Here is a 24,327-nt window from a genome sequence, read left to right on the forward strand (position 1 = left end):
GAGACAGAGAGAGAGAGAGAGAGAGAGAGAGGGAGAGAGAGAGAGAAAGAGACAGAGAGAGACTCAATTACCCAGACTGTCAACAATGTTATTAAAAGAATCTTATTAATATATATATTTTTAAAAATCATCCAAACTCGTGCACTGGAACACACACCTATACCCCCTCCACAAACTTTGCGATTTGTCAGTATCGTCCCCTCAATAGTCTTTTCTTGTAAGAAATGTAGTTCAAAAATAAAGTGTTGCATTGATTATTTGTATATTTGCATGTATCTGTGTGTGTTTGTTTATGTATGTACACAGTATACAGTGTCATAGGAAAATTTAATTGAATTATGGTCAGAATAAAATAGTTAAAATATCCTACTTTTGGACTTTGACATACACATTACATAGCTAGTCAAATCTGAAAAAAAGATAAACAAAATTAAGTAAAGGACCTGAAAAGAGTTACAGCAAAGTTGCTTTTATGGGAATAAGAATAACCAAATGGGAATAAGAAAAGAGTATTTTCAGCAGCACATATCAAATTTACAAAAAAGATGATTATGTGATAAGGCATAAATTTTTTTAGGCATAAGTATTTTATAAACAAACATAAAAATCCTTTATTAACCACAATGCAATGAAATTATGAACAGTAAAGGGCCTTTGAAAAAAGACTTTAAGCTTGAAAGAAGATGAAATAAGTTAGTTCCAAAGAACGTAAGTCAAAGATCAAATTGTATGTAACTTAATCAAAGAAAATGACAGCAATATACCAAAATTTTTGGAATGCAAAATAATCCTTAGGGCATAATGAGTATCTTTAAATGCTTTTATCACCAGAGAGAATACATCAATGAATCAATATCACTAAAAACACTAGAAAAGCAAGAAATCAAAAACCAAATAAAATGTAGTTGTCTATTATCCAATCAATCTAGGCTCGTAGCTCAGGTTTGAGACTGGAACAAAATAGGACCTTTTTAGAACTCGTGGCAGTTAATGAATAAGAAATTTACTTAGCTACAGCAGGTCTAGAACCAGTTATTTCAAGTTCAGTGTTGTGAACTGAGGTGTTTATAGGTCATTGAACAGTTATAAAAGGAAGTTTCTTTAGCCATTACCTAGCAAAGATATGCAACAAAGAAATAATTGCACTTAGCTTTAATAGATACAGCTCTCCTCCTACCCCCATACCCACTCCTCATGGAAACCCATCTGGTCATCAGAGCAGAATGTGATGATTCTTGTCTTTGGTCATCTACCAAGTTTGAGGGGCCTTGACCCCCGTGTTGTTGATACATTTATTACATCCTGGTGACCAGGAAGCCACCAGGAAAGAATGCCAAGGGGACAGCCATGAGACTTGGCCTGATTCCCAGGGCCAATCGAGATCTGTTTTTATTGTAGTTTCCTAATCTACGTTAATGGGTGGAGGGTGAGGTTGCCCTGGTAGATGTTGCTCCTATCATACATAAGAACAGTCAGAGCAGAAAAAGAGTATCAAGCAGGGATAGCTACAGCTGTTTGATTTGGATACAGCCTCCTTACCACTTTGTTGTCTAAGGTGGTTAGCTAGTCAGAATCCTGAGGGAAGAGCTAATGACTAACTTCTTATGTCCATTGAACTGATAAACTGTTTTAGGGGAAACAATAGCTAATTTGATCAGAAAAAAGATCAGATCCAATATCTATGATTAAAAAAGAATTTACAAGAAATGAAGAGGAACTTATTTAAAATGATCTAACCCATTAATATTAATAAGAGAAGTTTATGAATATTTCAAAATATATAAAATACAGATTAGCAGCACAAAAATATAGAATTTAAGAAAGTCAATCCTAGAGAAAATGAACAACCAATAAATGAATACAAAAAGGACAGAAAAACAACCTTAGAGCAGATAGATTGGCAACTATTTATGTAAGAATTGCTAATTCTTCTAAACAATATTGTTTACATGCATAATATAAAAGAATGCCTGTACCAGTATAAAAAAATACTACCTAAATTAGTGCCATACGAATCAAACCATCAAAGGAGTACTTTGTGGATTACTTTATAGAACTAGAAAAAAAATTAATCTGGAGGGGAGAAAAAGGTCAAGAATATTACAGGAAATGATGAAAAAAAATGAGGAGGGAGGCCAAGTAGTACTGAGCTTATATTACAAGAAATTGTTACAAAGCAATAATTATCGAAACTATTTGGTACTAGTTGACTAGTAGAACATAATAGCTTTTCAAGACCAAAAAGCAAATTAACCTAGTAATATAGTGTTTGATTAACCCCAGCTATTCAATTTTTATTTTAGAATGGGAAATCAGTCCAGATAAAAGAAATTTATACCCATACCGTATAGCACAGTAAAATCCAATGGTTAAAAGTACCAAGATGGAAACCTCATATCATAAACACATTAGAGGAGCAGGGCAGGAGATTCTTCTTGACTAAACAAGGGATAGTGGAGATAAAGGGAGATAATTAGTAAAAAAGGTGAAAAAAATTATGCAAAAAAATTAATGCAATTAAAATGAGGACAACAGTTAACTGCGAAAAACATTTTGTAGCAAATTTCTCCAATTTACCCAAAATATACCGAGTATTGACACTTCTTTTCTAGAGCCCTATAGAAGACTTGTAATAATTTCATATTATTACTGTGGTCATTTTGTATTTTCTTTTTGTTCTGCTTCCTTTATTTTTAATCAGGGTCATTTAACATGGGGGGCAGTGAACTTCCAAGTTTGATAACCATTTCAAAATATTTTGTTTCCCTTTAATTTTTTTATTAATTAATTTTTAGTTTTCAACTTTTATTTCCATAAGATTTTGAGTTCCAAATTTTCTCCCTCCTTCACCTTTTGCCCACCCCAGGACTTCCTGCAATCTGATATAGACTCTACATATACATTTATATTAAACTTATTTTCACATTAGTTATGTTGTAAAGAAGTATTGGAAACAATAGGAGAAACCACGAGAAAGTAGAACTTGTTTACTTTTTAAACGCACGCATTTTATTCATTGAAAAATATGCTGAGATGGGATTCATTAGCCTCATCAAAGTATGCAAGACTCTCTGCTCTATGTTATTTCATATTAGCTTTCTTTTTTTTTTCCTGATGTTTTTCTTTTAGTGGTCAAAGAATATTCCTTTATGTTCTTACATAACAATTTGTCCATTGCCTAATCACTGGATTCCCAACCTGTTTTGTTGTTATTCCTTTGTGGTACCAGCTGCAATGAATATTTGTTATACACAGGACTATTCTATCATTTACCTTCCTGCAGTATATGCCCATTAGTGAAATTTCTAGATCAATGCATATGAAAAGTTTTGTAACATTTCACTCATATTTGTAAATTGTTTTGTAGAGTGGCTGAACTAATGAAATCTCAATCAATATAATGTAAAAAGTAATTTTAGTTATTACATTTGGAGCCATTTCATTTGATCCTCACAACAAGAGAGTGAGGGAAGGGGTAATTTATTTATAAATAATGAAGTATATTCATTTCTGTCTCCTCACTTTACAAATAAGGAAAATACATGCATATACATACATATAAAGGACACTAGGTGGTGCAGTAGATAGGGTCCTGGGCATGGAGTCAGGAGGACCTGAGTTCAAATGTTGCCTCAGATACTTACTAGCTGTGTGACCCTGGCCATGTCACTTAACCATGTTTCCCTCAGTTTCTTTATCAGTAAATTGAGCTGGAGAAGGAAATGGCAAAGCACTCCAGTATCTTTGCCAAGAAAACCCAGAATGGGCTCACAAAGAGTCATACATGACTCAAATGACTGAACAACAACACACACATATATGTTATATATGACTATATAAGGAAGTTATATGTAATTTAAATGAGTGACTTACCAAGGGTCACCTAACTCATCCGTATTTGAGGTAGGTTTTGAACCTTGATATTCCTGGAGTCCAAATCCAATACTTTGTCCCCTATTCCAGAAATCAAATATATCCCACTACTCTTCACTGCTTTTATCAGCATTATTTTTCAGTAAGCATTTTTATTTGCCAAAGAAGTAAGATCCATGTGTTGTAATTTCTTATTTTTATGGCTTTATTTTTCCGTGTGCTTTTTTCCTTTTTGAAATTAATTTCTAGATGTCTCTGTTTAACAATGTGCTGCTATTATTTATGGTTTTATTATAATAGGTCAACTTCAACTTTGGGGCATTATATTAAATCATAAGCAGTAGTAAACAGTTGCTATTGTATGTGTGTCTAGATTTGCAATTCGTATAAGTTCACTGTACAAAAAAATAGTTACTCTTGAATAATTTTTAAAAATGACTCAATTATTAACTCAACACCTAAACAGTTTTTGAACTTTTTTGAAATTTTTTTTTTGCAAACTGAAGTCTTTAGCCAAGTAATTTAGAGTGCTTATGCATTTAATACTTTTGCAGCATTTTCTCTAGCCAGCCCTATTCCTCATTATACCCTCTGCATCCAGTTTCTTAAAATTTATATTCTTTGCCTCCCCTTTCCTTTTCTGCCTTTCATGTTTCCGAAGTAAATTACCACTTTCTGGAAGTATTTCTTATGGTATTTCTATTCTTACCTTGAGTAACCTCATCAGACGTTGATTACTCCTGAACTTGGCATTCAGACGCATACCAATAACATACTTCATTGTCAGAAAATTTGTTACTACAGGCAGGTGTACTGAACAGCTCTGTCCTTATCTGTATTGTGGTAAATGGTTTTATTAATGACTATGATGACAACAAAGGGGTATGCTTATCAAATTTGTAGATGACAGAGAATGATAATTAATATGATGCAATGGGGATATAGTAAGATCTTGATGAACTAGATCATTGGGCTGAATATAGGATTGAATTAATAAAGTGCTTACCTTAATTTAAAGAAAAAAATTTTTTGACCACATATGAGATGGTGAAGAGCAACTGTGAGTAGAGCACCTGCCCTGGAGTCAGGAAGACCTGAGTTCAAATGCAGCCTCAGACACTTGACACACTTAGTAGCTGTGTGACCTTGGGCAAGTCACTTAACCCAATTGCCCTGGCTTCCCTCCTTCAAAAAAAAATAAACTAAATGACAAGCAAAAGACAAGCATTTTATCTGGCCACAGGCTCAAGATGATTCAACAGAATGATATGGTTGTCCCACCAAAAAAAAAAATTAATGTAATCTTTCTTGTTTTTTTTTTTTGTTGTTGTTGTTTTTTGGAAAGGATCTGTGTTTTATTGGTTGCTTTCAGTAATTCTTGGTATAAAACTTCATCTACCTATTGAGGTTGGAACTTGCTGTTCAATTTATAGTCTTAGAGAGTTGCCCCGGGTACTTGGAGATTAAGTGACTTGCCCTGAGATAGACAGACACCCCCAATATGTGCAAAAGGCAGGTCTTCTGATCAGTACATCATATTTTAGGAAGTAAGCTCTTGAACCAGAGTATGCTTAGAAAAAAGATAAAAAAAGGATAAAAAAAAGAATTAGAATTGAATAGTATGGAGAAGACAAGACTAGGGAAGACATTATCACTGTCTCCAAATATTTGAAGCCTATCATGTGGAAAAGGAATTTGACCTATTTTCTACTCCTTAAAAGGCAGAGTATAAGTTAAAGGGTGGCAGATTACACTACCCATGTGTGTAAGTCATAGGGTGACAGATTTTTGACTCAGTGAAAGGATTTTTCCATACGTGGGTTCATGTTGTCAGTGATACAAGGAAAAACAGAACTGTATTTCAATTTGAATGTTTTTTTCCCTACTACCCCTCCACAAAAAAGAAAAAAAAAATTCTTAGAACAAATGTGTATGGAAGAGCGAAACATTTCACCTTGTCCATGAAAAAAAAAAAACACATGTCCAAAATTGTTTTCTCATTCTGCATATCCAGTCCATCATCTCTCTCTCAGGAGAGGAATAACTTGCTTCATCATGCATTGATCCTTGGGAATCATGACTGATAAAAACATTGATCACGTTTTCTATGTGTTTCAAAGTAGTTCATTTTTTTTTTTAATACTACAAATTATTCTCCTGGTTTGAAAGAGCTTACATGCATGATTGTAGTGATAGGGTGGGGGTGGAGATGACTCAAGAAAACTTTCTTCTTTCCTCTAGCAAAGTAGGATGTGGTGTTCTAGACCAGGGCTGTCCAACCTTAGGTTATCTTAGCGCTGTGTTAAAATAAAATAATTATTTGAGGGCCACACCAAGAATAAAAAAATACCATACACTGACAGAAAGTGGTGGAACATGCATCATAAATATGACAGGCGAAGGCTTGAAGCACAAAAGCAAACATAAAACAATAAAACGACAATATAACAGAATAAACGTAGGTGCATGCTGACTAGTCTGCATCGTACAAACAGAATGCATCCCATAGATCGATTGAAAATTCCTTGCAATATGTTCTGTCCGTAATACTGCTTAAAGACACCAAAGAAAATTAACATCAATGAGATGATTTATTAGTGATGGAATTAAAAAATCTAATATGCATTCCATGCAAAATCTTACTTTATTTTTTTTGCTCATGAAAATTAAAACACACAGACCCCATAAAATTGCACTGCAGGCCACATGTGGCCCATGGGCCGTATTTTGGACAGCCCTGTTCTAGACCTCCCAGTCCCAAATAAAAGGTAATTTCCATGATGTCAGATATTGTGTCATTATAATCTTCATTCCCCAATCTACTCTACACAAAGCATATGCTTTATAATAATATTTGTTAGAAAGACTTGCCATCTTTCTTAATGGTGGTCCCTACCCAGGAATAGGAAGCTACTATCATCTTTTTACTATCATCTCAGCTAATATTATAACTTCCTCTTTAGCTTTGAATAAACTCAGTTTATCTTTGAACCATTTTAATTATTAGGAAATGTAATCTTTAGGAAATTGTGAGGTTTTACATCTGACTGTATGCACAAAACTTGTGGTGGCTGGCGGTAGATAAAGTGATCAATAAACAGTTTTCTTTTACATGGTTCATAGCCTTGTTGAGGATAAGTTTACAAATATGTTGATTATATAGTGTGGGAGAATGTGCAACTAAATTACAAACCAAGTATAATCGAATTTTAAATGATGTTTGCTTGGTTAATCACTTTGAGCAGAGTTGCAGGGCCTTTGAAAATGAAATCGACTTCCTTATTTTTTAAATAGCCATTAAATTTTAATTCAGAGCCAAATAGGAATGTTTTTAATAGCAATATGATTATTGACTAATAATGTGATGATGACTATAGGTCAAACAAAATTATCAGTTTACTTTAAGTCTTATGCTGGTTTTCTTTGGTCAACTTGTATTTTCAGAATAGATGTTATTGACCTTTATTTTTATGTCACATTGATTTCTAGAGATAGCATCCTCCTTCTAGTTGAGCCCTGGGAGCATCAAACCAAGTAATTTAAGAAAATCTCTTGATGTTATGATATCCTCTGACAAGATATACAAAATTTTGTCCTAATAGTCTCCCAGCTCTCTTTAGAGAGGAAAATATATATTTCACTCCAGGGAAATATTGTAATATTTTATATGTTTATATTCTTATGTATACTCAATATATAAGAATATACATGCATTGGTAATTAATGTATTGTGTAAAATATAACACAATATATATCCTTTATTTCATTATACATAAATAATGTATACACACACACACACTCATTCATTCCTGTAATCTTGAGTATTTCCATTTTATGTCATCCTTGCCAGTTTGCAGGGTTTGGAGTGAATGCTTAAATTGTTTTATTTTATATTTCTCTTATTAGTGATTTGAATTATTTTTCATGTGCCTGTATATAGTTGTAATTTTTCTTTTTGATCACTTATCTATTAAAAATGTCCTTGGAATTATATTTGCATCAGTTCCCTTTATGGGGTATCCCAGGTGTCAATAAAGTACTCCCTGTGAATCAAATTTGACTTGCTACTTGTTTTTGAATGATTGGTGCTTTGTATTTTGCCCGCAAGTCATAGTTTGTTGACCCCAGGATAGATTTTTATCAATGGTATTTGATATAAAGATTTTTCCCACTCAGAAATTTCTCTTTTACTATTTACATTGAGAAACTTTCAAAGTGGGAAAAAATTTCTCTTTTGCTGTTGGCATCGATAGGGTCGCTAGGTAGCCCGTGGTAGATTTACTACAGTCAGGAAGGCTCATTTTCCTTAGTTCAAATCTACCTTCAGATACTTACTAGCAGTGTGGTTCTCAGGCAAGTCACTTAACCCTGTTTGCTTCAGTTTCCTCATCTGTAAAATGAGCTGTAGAATTAAAAGGCGAACCATTCTAGTATCTTTGCCAAGAAAACCCCAAATGGAGTCATGAAGAGTTGGCCATACTGAAATTACTGAACAACGTTTGCACTGATGTATCTTTCTTTTAAGATAGAGATAGCAACTGGACCTGCAATCGTTGTATACAGTTTTAAGTACACTATGACATTGCTTCTGTTATCTACTTTTCCTTACGCTTGTGTACGTTGTCTCAGATTTCTCTGGGGAAAGAATCATAGCCTCATGTGTATCTTTGTAGCTAGTGCTGTCAGAATATAAATTTTCATTCAATAAACACTTGTCTAATTAAATAGATTATAACATTATATCAGAAAATAATCTCTGAAGTTTTAAAGAGACAAGGAAACCATCCTGGCGATGCTAGTTCCAAGGACTTAGGGGTATAGAAAGCCCAGCTGTTGGGGAGTTGATCTCATTTAGTAGAGTTCCCACTGCCCTGAGGGAGGTCTGCCTGGCCCAGAATTCACTGTGGAGGAATTAGAAGAGGACTAGTGTCTATTTTTAGTGTTGTTTCCTTTTAATCCTATTGTAAATAAATTTATTTTCATTAAATTTTATGTTCTACAAATGCTTCATTGTGCTCCTTTTCCCTACATGAATCGTTCAACTGGCCTAAGAACTAGGCTTGTCCTAGTATGCTTTCAAAGGTCCCTTTCAACTTAAGATGTACAATCTTTGCTCCTAAACCGGAGAATATAATAGTGGGCATTCAATCAAAGTTTTAATAGTATTGGAGTTATAGTGAAGTTAACATTTTATGGCAGTATCTTCTGTGCTGGCATTAGGTTTGCAAAGTTGTGTTAAGTCTTTGACCAAGATATAGTTTAACCTTCAAAATACTTAAAGCACATGCAGTTCTCATTAGGACACTTTGTATTTGACCTCAAAATAGCCTCATAATAACCCTGTGGTAGTTGAACCTTGTTGAGGGATAAGAACATTGTGTCATTCTGGACATATCCCCATCTCCTGAGTTGATTCCCCACCTCCCTTTTCTGTAATCTTCTACGATTACAGCTTTCCATGGTTACAAATGTGTTTCTCCTGTTCTAACTTACAAATTAGTGCTTCCCTTTGAGGGATATGCTTACCACCTAAACACTGTTTAAGTTCTATATTGAGATAAGAGACACCGGCGAGTCATTGAACAGTTAACAAAATGTGGTTTGCTTTGTCTTAAAAGCAAGGACACACAACAAGGATACAGTTGCTGCTTACTTAACCTCTTAGCTCATGACCCCTGTTGTTTCTAAACAGAAATGCATCTGAGCAGCAGGGCATTGTGCGGTGATTTGAGTCATCTTTAGAAATCCCACCAAGTCAACCCCTTCCGTGCCCCTCCCCCCCATATGGTTAGACATTTTCATGCTCTTAGGAGATCCAGAAACTGTGTAAGGGAAGCAGAGGCCAATCAAGTCTGATAGACCTTTGTTGAATTTTTAAAGAAAACTGTTCTATATTGTGATAAGGGAGGGAACTCTGGTCCTAATACACTTCCTTTCTGTGACACTAAGGTCAAGAAGCCAGTAAGATTCATCTATGTCTTCACCCTTCCTGGGTTGTTCTAATACATGGAGCAACAAGAGACATAGAGGTCTCACCCATTAAACTAGAAGGAATAGATGGGAGAAATGATGTAAACATATGGTCGTTTCAGGTCTGTGGTTTGACTCCTCACAGAAACATTTCTTCCTTTTCCTGCCTGGAAGTAGATTTGTTGGCTCTGGTGATAGCCTTGTACATATTCTATTGCTGCCATTTCCTTCCTTAAAGGGGTCACCTGTTCCCCTAGTCTGAGAGTATGGGGGCTCCCCTGGTATTCTGCTTTCATATCCCCTTCCTTTTTCTATATGCTCAGTCTCACATGCTCTTTCCTTATGCACACCAAATAAAGGTCTATTGCTTTCAACATGGACCTGCTGGCTTAATTCTGCTCTAATGAATTTTACAGGGTAGTTAGTATAATAACATTACAACCATTTTACAGGTATGCCTTAGTGACAAGTGACTTACTCTCTTTGACACAGTCCAATCAGCAAACATTTCTTAAGCCATTTCTATTTGCCTAGTCCTATTGAGGATAAAAAATAGAAAATGAAACAATTTCTACTCTATGGAAGATGCATTCTGTTGGGGGAGACCACATTTACATATGCAAATATATACATATAGAAGAATAAATTCATACAGAATAGATACCAGAAAAAGAAACAAACAACCACAGGTAATTAAGAAGGGAGGGCATTAGACAGAAAAGTCTTCTTCTAGAGCAGGGCTGTCCAAAATGCAGCCAGCAGCTCAATTTATGTGGCTTGTCTACAAGCATAGAAATTTACATAAATGCTTTAGTAAACAAAGCCAAACTAAGGCAGAGCTCTTACTAAAATGGCAAATGAAAATATATTGGCTATTGTTTTGACAAAAACCTAAGATTGGACAGCCCTGATCTAGAGGGTGGTTCTTGATCTGTGTGTCAAAGAAAGTCAGGGATTATGTGAGGCAGAGGGGAAGAGATGGTATTCCTGCCATGAATGAGGGCCAGTCCAAATTCATGGAGATGGAGGGTCATGTTTCAGCAACTGCCAGCTGTCTAAAAGTTTTGGTGAACCATACAGTGTGAGAAAGGGAGAAATGTATGAGGCTGCCTAACTTGAGAAGGGCATTAAATGGAGATTAAATTAAAAGAGAGTAGCTTTTTATTATTTTTATTTTATTCTGGAAGAAGTAGGAAGCTACCAGTGTATTAAGGAGAAGGAAGTGACTATGTTCAAATGTATGCATTAATAATTACCCTGGCAGCTCTATAGAGTAGGTAGAGACATGAGGCAAGGAGATGAATTAGGAGGCCATTGAACTAGATCACAAAAAAGGTAATAAAACATGCTCTAAAACTGTATAGTCAGTATGAGATAGAATTGCTATTTGGATCCAGAGCTCTGTCCAAGACCAATGTTCATTTCATTATGCTCTACTGAGATTCTTCCAATCTTTTTCTAATTTTTTTTTTTTGCTTTTGTTGAACAGAAAATACTTCCAAGTACTGCCTCCTTTATGTTTTCTTTCTGGCAATATACAGGAAATAGTGTGTCAATAAACATTAACAACCACATATTTATTGAGACCAGGCTTTTGGGAGTTTTGAAATTAGCCTTTCAGATCTAATTTGTTTGATAGCCAGTAAGATTAGTATTCCAGAATTGTGCTTCATTTCCCGTTATATGCCTGTGAAACTTTATAGATATCACCCAAATTTCCCATAGCCCATAGATATTCAATAAGTATTTCTTTCTGATGAGTTAGATGAACCAACCTGTATTTTCTTAAATATTGTCTCACTTTCTTTCTTCATACTCATTCTACCCCTTCATTCAGTTTCTTCATGGTATTATTGATTTTAATCTGAACAGGACTTATACTTGTCTACATATTTTCTTCAGTAAATACAGAATGATAGGAATTCTAGAATGCTAGCTACCAAATTGCATAGACCAAGTTCTGTTGATTAATAGATTAATAATGCAAAAAGAGTAGCTGGGAATGGTAAAGACTAAGTAATCACATAGTCCCCAAAGATATTATTATAACAAGCTCCTTCATTGGGTTCAAGCAATTTGTTTATATGTTGTGCATTCTGCAAAACAAATAGAAATTTGGCATTTTATGAACTTGAAACATTCTCTCTAATCCTGAATTTTAAAATCTAATTTGCAAACTACTGCATTTTCAAGGTCCTGGGTCTTTGAGTCAGTTTGGTTGGTATTTATATACCAAGGAAATGCTTTTCTTTCTTTTTTAATATGTTATATTCCATAGTCTAATGACAAAATCTATCTAAAATATTTGATACTGTTCATGCATTGTGACTGAATCATATATCCCTAAGAAACAGTTTGTGCAATAAAATCCTGTTATGATAAACATTACCTTTGCATGTTTACCTTGTCTTTGAAAATAAATCATAAACTCATTAGATTTTCATTCATCATTAATGCTTTCAAAGTTCTTTACCCTCTTTACCCTTGTAGATTACAATAAAAAATCCCAAGGTGAGGGAAAAAAAATCTGTTGTTGCATTGGAGTATAGTTTTTATTTTCATAGAAGGTTTATTTTGATTTTCATTCTTAATGACAGAAGAGGTATGTGATGCACATGAAGAAAAACAATATTTTATTTTCTTCTGTTTGAATAAAAGTTATATGTTTTCATGTACAAACAGAAGACATGGTATGTTGGTCTAAGCACATCCTTGTGAGGAACTTCCTTTCCTAATGAAGATGCAGGACTTTTCTCTGCAACAAAGCTGTTTGAGGCACAGAGGAATTAAATAATAAATAATTTGTTCAGGATCATACAATCACTAAATGTCAGAGGTAAGACTTGAAAAAAGCTCTTCTAACAACAATGTGGCTAGCAGCTGCTGTAGGGGTGTAAGATCCAACAAGACCAGCCGCAAGAGCTACCAGCACAGGTTCTTTGATCTGCTTTTCTAAGGAAAGCAATTTTAAGGGGTTAAAGCAAACATACATATATCTTTCACTTAGTTCAGGAGGAGAAGCCAGCACCCTGAACTTCAGAGAAAATACAAATAGAAATTACAAACAGAAAATACCAACAGATCAAATAACACAATTCAACAGACAGGCTTTGTTTAATCAAGACATCACATACATAGTTACCAAAAAGAGAAGCACCAACATCTTTTCTTCAAAGCTGGGGGGTGGGGCTCCAGCAGCTACCCAGAGTTTCCACATCAACACTCTTTTAGTGAGTGAGAGCCCCAAAACAAAACACTAAGCTCTGAGTTTATATACCCTTCTTAAGGGGGGAAAGGCTTTACATCTAATCAGCAAAAGGGTGTGGACCTGGGGCTTTACATCTAGTAAGGCTTAAATAAAGGCACTTGATTACTTTAGTATTCTAAAAGAGAAAACAGTAAAAAAGTCTCACCTGGCTTAACCTTACAGCTCTTCTTAAGGACAATACCTATGTATCCACTAGGCTATTATCTCTCTGTCTCTCTCCCCTTCCATCTATTTATGTATGTATATATGTAATCTATCTACCTATTCATTTGGTACTGATCTGTGATTTCATCTTTCTTATGAGGCCCTTCGGCTTTTCTGCAGCTTATAACTTTAGGCTGTTCCTTCGTTATTCAAAACAGCTTATCTTATTTGAATTATGTTGTTTATTTTATGAAGCAAGTACTTTTCCTTCCAAAATTCTCTTTGTACTTGAAGTGGCCTTAAAAAAATTGGATGTTTGTCTGGAAAAGGCCTGTATCCCTTGAGTATGTTTTGGAATAGATTTGTGATTAGATCTTAAATTTAACATTTATGCTTCTAAGCTTAGGTTCAGAGTTATTTTTATTTAGCATTGTTAGGTGATTTTATAATTTATATTTTAATAAATTTATATTTTAATCTCATTTTCTTTTTCCAATTTGAAAAAAAAATCAAATCAACATTATCTTATTTTTTGAGGTTATCTTTGAAATTAAATTATTCACTTTCCAAGAGCTGAATTTGATTTGTTAACCAAATACTTGTAATCAGCCAGTTTTCCACACTTCCTCAGAAATTAGCTGGCTTTATGAATAACATTTTTTTTTCTTTTGTAAGGGTTTTATTTTTCAGGTTGAAATAGCAAATATGAGCCCTTTTTTCAAAATGTAAAAAGATCAGTGAAAGACTTTGTGTTTAGCTTGCCTGGGGGAGTAGCAATCCAGGCTCCCAAAGCGCTACTGCTCTCTTTGGCTTCAGTTTTCTCTGAGGGCTGCAGTTTTATAGCAACAAAACCTGTGGCTAGAACGCCTGCTTCCAAAATCCAATTCCACAGACATATGGTAAGAAAACTAAATAAAATCAATACCTTGAAGAATAAAACCTGATTTTAGCCAGTAGAAAGGAATTTCATGCTTCAAACAAGAGTAAGACTGGGACTTATATATTCTAAAATGGCAAAATAATAAAAGCCAGTTGATAAGAATGGGAATTTGTTGTTTGGCTGTGAAACGGCTAATTTGAGATAACTATTCTTTTATATTTAGTTAACGAGGTTCTGTAAAACTGTTGTGATAGATATTTGTCACATCTGTAAAGAAATCACTAAACCCCTTTTCCCACATAAAATGATCGCTTAGCAAAAGCACATTGAATAAAATAAACTCAGCAAAAAATAAACCCATTTCATAGCTTAATATTTAGCTTTATTTTTAAAAACCACCTGGAGGTTTACATTTAATCACTCCCAGCAGTGAAATAAGCTTTGCCTTTTCTTTTCTCCTCCATTTATATAGCCTGTATGTTACAAATGATTTTTAAGTTGTATTTATGAAGGCTGGTATCTTTTTTGAGTGCTCAGAAATTCACATCAAATTAACCAATTGTCTTGGAATATTTGTGGCTCAACATCTTTTCCAAAAAGGAGTTTTATTCTTGTATCTTCTTATATCTCTGCTCTAATATAGAAATCACAGGAATATCTAGTGACAGTACTCCACTAAATAGTTTAGTTACTTAAATATTTATTGTGGCAAGAACTTAAGCCCTTGTTATCACTTAAACAAGACAAAACATTTATAAAGCATTCTCTGTAATGTTTAAACCCAAAGTAAAGTTCATTTAAAATGAATTATGCAAAAAGAAAAAGGAGGTGAGATAACCAATAAACATCATTCAGTACTGGGATCAAGAAGGGTTAATAAGATTAAAACAACCAACCAAAAAAAAAACCTTACAAGTCAGAATGCTTGAGATTTACCTTACTCTAGCCATTATAAGCTCAAATACCAAAGCCCCATTGCTATTGCAAAGTAGTTTTTCTTCTCTTATAGGCATCTAAGTAGTACTCTGGATAGAGTTCTATACCTGGAGGCTTGAAGACCTCTGTTCAAATCTGACCTCATGTTAAGCTGTGGGACCCTGGGCAAGTCATTTAAATCTCTGTTTACTTAGATTTACATAGATAGGGAAACTTATCTATGAAAAGGGAATAGTAATAGCACCTACCCACAGTTTTTGTGAGGATTAAAGGTAAGTCATTTGTCACATAGTACCTGGCATCCAGTAAGCACTAGATAGCTGCTGTCACCATCCTCATCCTCCTCACCAGCTCTACTGCTTCTAATAATTATAATAAGGAATCAATATGAGAGATAGAGGACCCATTCAGCCTAAATATTGTTTCATTTTTAATTATAGTTCGTTATGAATGTGTCATTTCTCTCTAGAAGACTTAATAAATACAGAAAATGAGGAAGAATTTAGGTGGATCAATGTATTAAAATACATGTTCTTACAGTTTGAGTATTTTAGTTGTTTTTTATGAAACCAGAGGAGGACCTTTGGTGCCTTGTGTAGATCTGTTGTGAAAGACCTTTGTAAAGGTGTAAGACATTAAGTGCCCTGGATGAGGATCTTCTGGGTGCTGTTCTATCACCATTTGTTAATTTTTTTTTAATCAAATACTCAATTGGAAACATTTGCTATTTTAATGGTATGGTTCTTTACTTACTCAGCTTCACTTCACTTTAAGTGTAAGATGCCCATTAAATCAATCATTCTCATAGACCTTAGACTAAGTGTACAAAAATCCTTCAAACTGTAATGATATGGCACAAGATTTGTGTTCTGATAGGCCAAGGAAACCTGGTTATTCCCCAGAAGTCATCTATAAATGATCAAGATAGGCTGACATTTCTTTGAGAGGTACAATCTGTTCTATTACACACTAAACTGAACTGAAATTTGCCACAATCATAAAGGAGATAGGGGCTAGGGGCTAATAGATAAAAATATAGAGTTAGGCAGGGAGCCCAACTTCTCTGTAAATGTCAGGAATTTGTTTAACTGAGGTTCTGAGTAATTGTGAATGAACTTACAACTTTTCCTTTAAAATAAATTCCCTATGGAAGGAATCATGTGGACCTTAGGGGCTGTTATTGAGGCTTAAAATGAGGTAATTATGACATTATGTAATATTTTGAGCCTTATGTCAAAGATTGTAAATTTTACTTTGAAGGAACTTTTGAGAATATCAGTTATAGAAAAAGAAGCTTTTATTTCAATATAAACATTCAAACATGAAGAACATTGAAAATGCCTAATTTATTTTCCTATCGCCTCTAGGGATATCTTGTAACTTCTCGGAAATTACTTGGAATATGTGGGGGTTCTTTTCTCCCACACATTTGTTCAACTGGAATATTTGAGTCCCTCTCTAGCTGCTCTGATATGATGTAAGCGGAAGAATTTCCACTCCCACTTTAGAAGCAGATGTATACTTGACATCTCCAATTATAACTTGGAATCAATTTTCTTGTAGAAATAGCAGTTGTATTATCAAGAATCATCATCAAGAGTTACTCTATCACTTTATCACTTATAATATGCTTTATGTACAACAACCCTGAGAGGTAGATCATACATGTAATATTTCCACTTTTTAGAAATGCAAAATGAGGTTTAGAGAAGTAAAGAGAATTTCTCAATGGTTTTCCTAGTCTGTAAAGTCGTAAGTTAACACATCTTGTTCCTAAATTGGGGCCTGCCTTCTGTCAAACCTTGAGTGGATCTCAATAATTTGTGAATCCCTCTGATGGTGAAGTTACATTCCTGTGCATTTTGTGGGATTCTTGTTTATTTTCTCTTAAATTTATCACAAAGGGATCTCCTGAATGTGCTTGGGGTGTTTTCTCATATTCTTTTGATATAGGAACATAAGAGTTGTTTATCAACTACCTCTCACTATCTCTTTTATTCATAAACATGTTAGGTATGTGAGGCCAACTCTTGGCTGGCAACCGAGGATTGTACCAACTTGTGTTGATGGTTTTGTTTCCTGTGTAAAAAACATGTCAGATAACCCTATTGCCTCTTGTTGAGTTTAGGAGCCTAAAAAAGTGACTTCAGATATCAATTAATGAGGATAAACTTTCAGTCTAAAGGGTAGGTGAAAAAGTATTGATCTAGTATAAAACTTAACAAATTTTTTTGCTATGACATTTTTAATGAGTACAGTGACTAGTGGACTAGGCTCTAGATCAGGGGTGGGGAACCTGAGGTCTTGAGTCCACATCCTCTAGTTCTTCAAGTGCAGCCCTTTGACTAAATCCAAACTTCACAGGACAAATCCGCTTAGTAAAAGGATCTGTTCTGTAAAACTTGGACTCAGTCAAAAGCCCACAGGCAAGGACCTAGCAGGCCACATGTGGCCTCCAGGCTGCAGATTCCCCACCCCTGTTCTAGAAGCTTATTTCTGTGACCATGGGCATGTCACGGTTCCATATATCACAGAATATTATAAATGAGGACATGAAGCACATCAGTTTTTTAATCTCTAAAATGGAGTGCAGCTGACCAAAAGATCCCTGAAATTAATTGCCACCCTAGTATTCAGTCTCTAAGTTTAAGTTTGCCAACCTGTTTTACTATAGCCATGATTTTATCCAGCTAGAATTTTGGTTCCTCTCTGGTGTAAACTGTGAAAGACATGCATGAATTGCAGAATATCTCTCCTAGTAGCCTATCTTTCTTGAATAATCAATGGCTTCTCTTTAGGATTGTTTTTTAATGTATCTGTGAACTCAGTATCATAGACATGGTGATTGAGGGTAGTGGTTAGTTTAGGTAAAGGACTTGTCTTGTTAATGTAGGAACATGATTATGTTCTTTTCACTAAGGAAAAAAAATAAACCGTTAATCTCAGGGCATAAGCATCAGTTTAGTAATTTAATGAGATGAGATTGACACTAGGACACTAAGGACCTAATACTCTTGGTCTCCTACCCCTACCCTTTCCATTTTAGGAAGTCATCACTTTAAAAAGACAAACTATTTTTAGATCATAAATTTAACCATTTATCTACTAATACACAATGTATATAATACCTAAGAAGTACTGAAATTTAATTAAGGAAATCTTGTAAAAACAGATATTTCCTGAGAATGGTATCTCCAGTAAATCATGCTTTAGGATATTCCAGCGTTCTGAAGAGAAAGGTTTTCTTGTTTGTTTGTCCCCCCCTCCCCCCAATTGATTCATGGGCAGCTCTTGGATTCTTTTTCCCTTTGTGTTCTTTTTCCCAGTTTTCTTTACTCCTCCTTGTCTTTAACCATATTATAGCTAATTATGTTGTTTATAATACATTGACCTTAGTTCTAAATCTATTTCAACTGTATTATTTATTTTTTTCCACTTGTGAGGTCCAACAGCTAAATCATCCACGTCTGTCTTTGCACAGAATTATTTCCCTAGGAACTCTGTAAGGCACAATGTGAAACTGATTAGGATTTTACAGTCCTGGTGATTTTCCTTCTGCTCTATTACCTAGGAAATGCTGTGATACAAGAAGCTGATGAATCATTTTGTAGTTTTTCTTTCTCCCATCTGCTGTGATTATTGAAATTCTGATTGGTCATGGAAACCCCACCTGATTCTATTGGTAACAAAGTGCCAAAATGGTATGCCTCTCTCTGTGATGGTGGTTGGGGCTGGGGTTAACAGGGTGAGGAATGTGGTGGTGAAAGGGAATTAAATTAAGCCTTCTTTATAATTAAAACAGGCATTATACAACAAGGAAAAAATTAATATACTTTTTCATGTAATATGACATTCATGTAAGATTTTACTCTTGTATATTATTAGCCTTTCCCACACCCATACTTGAAGTTTGGTATGTATTAAGGCCTAATTAAAAAAAAAATTAAAAAGGAAAATATGAGATCATTTTCCTTCCTATGAAAGCCAAAAATGCATCATCAGTGATATCTATGATTTTTAAGGGTACTATTTTATTACGTCTCTTTGTTTAATCTATCTATCATCTATTTCTCTATAGTTAAGCCTGTAAGTCTCTGTAAGCATTATGATTTGTTGGAAGCATGGAGATCTGTTATTGGGGGTGGGTGTGTGAGGGAGTATAGAATAATTTGTTCTTGATTCACTCAGGCTGACTTCACCTGACCCGAGCTATACAATAATGAAGCATCAAATCTCTTTTACTTCTAACCAGACCAAGAGATAGAACTAAATGGTACCAATGGTCCTGAAGCACCATGTAGAAACAATTTCTTGATCTTGATTTTTTCCTGGCTGAAGCCTCCTTTAACATTTTAAAAACCCATCACAGAAACATTTCAGACTTGTAAAAGACCTCTGCTGCCTGTTATTCAACTTGTGCTTGAGGAGGAATCCTGCCCAGAGCATTTAAAGCCATTGCTTTAAACTTCCAGTCAAAATGAAATTCTCTTAGCCATCATGATGCACCCCACTCCACCGAGCCAAATCTACAACTCTACCCATTGTTCTTAGTTTTTCTGTCTCGGACTAAGTAGAACAAAACTAATTTCTCTTCCAAATGATAGTCTTCTATGGAAGCATAAGATGAATATGAGGCATCCTTCCCTTTTTTGTATCCTTGGTTACTATCACAGTGCCTGGTACATAGCAGACAACTAATAATGCTTGTTGATAGATTAATTTATTAATTTTCAAAATTAGCAGTCATTAAGTACTCAAGTTTACATACACTTTCAAACATAGCCTCTTGAAATTGTTTCATTGTCACAGTGTTTGAACCAGTTAAGTGCTGACTTTCTATTTTATTTCTTCACTTGAATTTTAATTGCTTAGTGACTAATTTTGTTTCTTACTCCCCATTGTGAAGGTCATTTTCTTTAACAAAGAAAACATAAACATTATTAGCTGACAAATGTTGAGCTCTCCCCAAGATCAATTATCACTTTCCTTCTCAAACTTGTTTTTTCTTCCCTCCACCCCCAATGACTGTTGTAAAAAGCTTCTCTTTGTTACCCATTATATTGTTCACAAGCATTGTTTCATTCCCAACTTTAGAATTCCTCATATTAGTTATCCTTTGCTACCTATCCTTGTTTGAATCTTCTCTATGTACCTTTTAAACCTGTTAGTCATTGAGTTTCCTATAGGGGCACTGTTCCACAATATAACCAAATAGGAGAGGAGATGACCTGCTTTGGCCCAAGCCAATCCCTTATTGCTCTCCACCATCTTGGTAGAAAATCCTACATGTAGTTACTTGGAGGTGCTCCACCGGAGTTACTCTTGTTTTTATGACTGGATGGCTTGAAGTAATGTTATAAATGTTTACGTTGATTTAAATTTGTATTGCTATGGTGATATATGCGAATTCAAAAACATAATTTTTTGCCTCTTGTTCCCTGAATTAGATGGCTCCCGCCTTAGCCCTTTAACCTTCTCTCTGATTACTCTTTCCTTCTGTGAAAACACTCCATCTCACAGCTTTAGCCCTGCGGTAATAACGTAAATTTTTGTTTCCATATTAACCTTTGACCTGAATTCTGGGGCTAGTTCTCTTCAGGACATCTCTATTTAGATGTTCTTCCCTTGTTTAATTTAATTTCCGTTTGAAATCAGCTTTATATTCTATTTTCCAGTTTTTTATAGTGATGCTACCCATTATTCTCCTAGTCATCCTCATTCAGTTCTCCATTATTTATAGTCTTTGTTCAATCCATTACCAAGTTTTGTTTGTTTGTTTGTTTTTCTAAAATGTCTGAGGCATATTTTGTTAGTCTTCCATGAACACTGTCAGACTGTCAGCCTGCCAGCCTGCAGTTTTATCATTTATTTTCTGGACTACTATAAGGAGTGCTTTTTTTTCCCCCTGATTGATATCTATGCATGAGGGCCAATGTAGTGTAAAAATGATTCGAGGTTCAATTAAAAGTAAAATAGGTGAGGGGACCTAGTGAATTATGAAGGTAAACCATTAATGGAGAGGAGAAAAAAGACTAGTAACTCTGGGAAGGTAGTCAGATAAAACAAGTATCAATATAATTGCTTGAGTCTAGGTTAATTTGTGAGAGAATGGATAAATGTATGGGTAGAAAAAAAGATTGGTTGTTCACATAGTAACCAAATAAGGCTTTTATATAGCGTCTTGTTCAATTTAAAATGTTAGAACTTTAGAAAGAATAAGTGAAAGCTTAACTAGTTTAGTAAATATATCATCGCAATAAATGTCTTTTTATTTTTATTTTATTTTAAAAAATTAAATTATTCTATTTTTAGTTTCAAATTTCTTTCCTCTCTTCTTCCTTTTCCCATTCTATCACGAAGGGAAGAAAAAGCCCATTCCATATATAAAGTTACACAAAAGAAACGAGCACAATAACCATTTTCCAAATGAAAGAAAGAAAGAAAGAAAAAGAGGAAAAAACATGCTTCAATCTGTACTGTGAGGTCACTTGGTCATTATTTGGAGGAGGACAGCATGTTTCATGGGGTCCTTTGGAATTGTGATTGTTCATTGTGTTGCTCAGGCTTTCAAAGATGATTATCATATAATTGTTATTATATAAGAGCATATATATTATACTTACATGTGTATATATGTGTGTGTATGTTTGTATGTGTGTGTATATTTGTATGTGTGTGTGTGCATATAAATGATTATATAATTTTTCTCCTGATTCTGGTCACTCAGTTCTCCATCAATTCATACAAGTTTTCTTAGGTTTTTCTGAAACCATCCTCCAAAACCATTCTCTGAAACCATACAGGACAACAGTATTCCATGACATTCATATAACATGGCTTGTTCATCTATTCAGAAATTCCTGGGCATCCTCTCAGTTTCTAGTTCATTGCTACTACCAAAAAAAAAAACAAACCCTGCTATAAATATTTTTGTTGCTTTGGTTGTGTTTGCTCTTTCATTGATCTCTTTGGGATATAGACGTAGTATCAATAACACTGGGTCAAAGCATATGCATGATTTAATAGCTTTTTGGTCATAGTTTCAAATTGCTTTATAGGATGGTTGGGATAGTGCCCATTTCCACTGACAATTCCTGTATTCCCACAGCTTATGTAACATGTGTCATTTTACTTTTCTGTTCACTTAGTAAAAGTATTCTTAAAGAAGTTATTGCACAATCAGAAAGGATGTGTGTGTGTGTGTGTGTGTGTGTGTGTGTGTGTGTGTGTAAATAAAGATTTGAATTGAGGAAGACAGATTCAAAGAGAGAGAGACAATATTTATGAGAGAGAAATTTGTGAGAGAGACAGCACCGTTGAATGGACTGTTAGCTGGTCTGGTCTGGGATTTGAGGGGAGGGAAGTAGAAGTCGTGAATTCAGCAGTTCCCATCTCTGACACATTGGTTGAGTAACTACTTTGGGCAAGTCACCTATCATCTCGGTTTCCTAGCACCATTCTCTAAGACTGTAATTTTCAGAGAAAATACTGACCATATTTTTAGTTTACAACATTAAATTCCACAAGTTTTTGAGTTCTAAATTTTCTCCCCCTTTTTCCCCACTCTCCTCCCCGAGATAGCGTGCAATCTGACATAAACACTACATATATATTCACATTAAACACATTTTCACATTAGTCATGTTGCAAAGAAGAGTTATAACCAAAGGAATGAACCATAAGAAAGAAGAAACAAAACAAAACAAAAAGAGAGAGCAAATAGTATGCTTCAGTTTGTAATTCTTTCTTTGGAGGTGGGATAGCATTTTCCATCATGAGCCTTTTGGGGTTGTCTTAGAACTTTGCATTGCTGAGGAGAGCCAAGTCTATCAAAGTTAGTCATCACACAATATGGCTGTAACTGTGTACAATGTTCTCCTGGTTCTGCTCCCCTCACTCAGCATCAGTTCATATAAGTCTTTCCAGGTTTTTCAGAAGTTCGCCTGCTTATCATGTCTTATAGCACAATGGTATTCCATTAATTCATATACCCCAGCTTGTTCAGCCATTCCCCAATTGATGGGCATCCCCTAAATTTCCAGTTTTTGGCCACCACAAAAAGTGCTGCTATAAGTATCTTTGTACATGTGGGTTTGTTTCCATACAGATTTTTTTCATAAGGGGATTTCTTTTATTTTTCTTTGTATTTTCTCTTCATTAATGGCAGTCGTATATACATATGTAATGAAAAATTTAGCTTATTTCTTAGGCTTACAGATCTAGATCTAGAGGGACCTCAGAAATGATCTAGTGAATAGTTTCATTTTATTGATGAGACTTGATTACTTATCTAATGGCTCATAGCTAGCAGATGTGGGCAGTGAAATTTCAACCTGGGGCTTCTGCCTTCAGAATCAGGGCTTTCTTTACTGTACTGTATTAAAAAATAATACTTGAAATTTAAAGGAGAATGAAAAATATTTTATGTAGTTTTTTTCTACTTAAGAAAATGTGCTTGATAAAATAGATATAGCCAATGTATGAAATGTTGATTTTTGCTTTTCTTAATTAATGTATTAGGTCTTGCGATAAGGTATCATTGTTTTCATCGTGGTGTAGAGGTTACGCTTGAATAGCTAATTTGTCATTGACTATGCTATTTTTAATGTATGTATAGCTATCAAGGTACAGGTTACTAATTCTGTAACATAATACATCTTGAAATATCAGAATGTTTGTCCATTTTTTATTGTAATTTATTCATGCATAGCTATTTTGAATGGATAATATTGGGTTTTTGAAAAAAGATCAAACATATAAAATTTGCAATATTTTGATCACTCCTTTCTTTTTCTTGCAGTGTATCCTATTCAGTACATGTATCAGAAGATTATCCAGGTATAGTGCAATATTTTCATATATTAAATTTTACTACCCTCATTTGTATGAAAAGGATTATTTTTGAAGGCTTTGGATGTGCCATCAACATTTTTTGAGTGGTTGTGTTCTGAAATCTGCTTTGGAGGACTCTAAAGAGATAGATGCTTCAATTGTTCTGTGAATTGGGTAGACTAATGTAATAGGAGGTTAATGTAATGAGTACATTTAAGCTTTTTGACTGACTTTTAGAAATATTTTCCTGACCTTGTTTTAGATCACAACCAGTAACTCAAAAATGAAAACCAGCATGTATTGAAATAGATGAAACCTTCACATTACATTAATATTATATTAAATCCAAAATTCAAAGTGATCCATGATGGCCTAGAAGCTAGATTTGGAACATCATTTGGGCCTTTATAAAATTTGGTTTCTA

General features: G+C 34.5%; 1 protein-coding gene across 1 annotated transcript in view; it reads left to right on the plus strand.

The window, feature by feature from the left end:
* PARP8 (poly(ADP-ribose) polymerase family member 8) overlaps positions 1–24,327 on the plus strand; it is a 221,780-nt gene that overhangs the window by 92,390 nt on the left and 105,063 nt on the right. The window contains exon 3 of the mRNA XM_036742146.1: positions 23,872–23,909. Within this exon, the coding sequence (XP_036598041.1) occupies positions 23,872–23,909 (38 nt within the window). The remainder of the gene's footprint in view (positions 1–23,871; positions 23,910–24,327) is intronic.

The sequence above is a fragment of the Trichosurus vulpecula genome, chromosome 1 (genome assembly GCF_011100635.1).
Source record: "Trichosurus vulpecula isolate mTriVul1 chromosome 1, mTriVul1.pri, whole genome shotgun sequence".
Lineage (NCBI taxonomy): Eukaryota > Metazoa > Chordata > Mammalia > Diprotodontia > Phalangeridae > Trichosurus > Trichosurus vulpecula.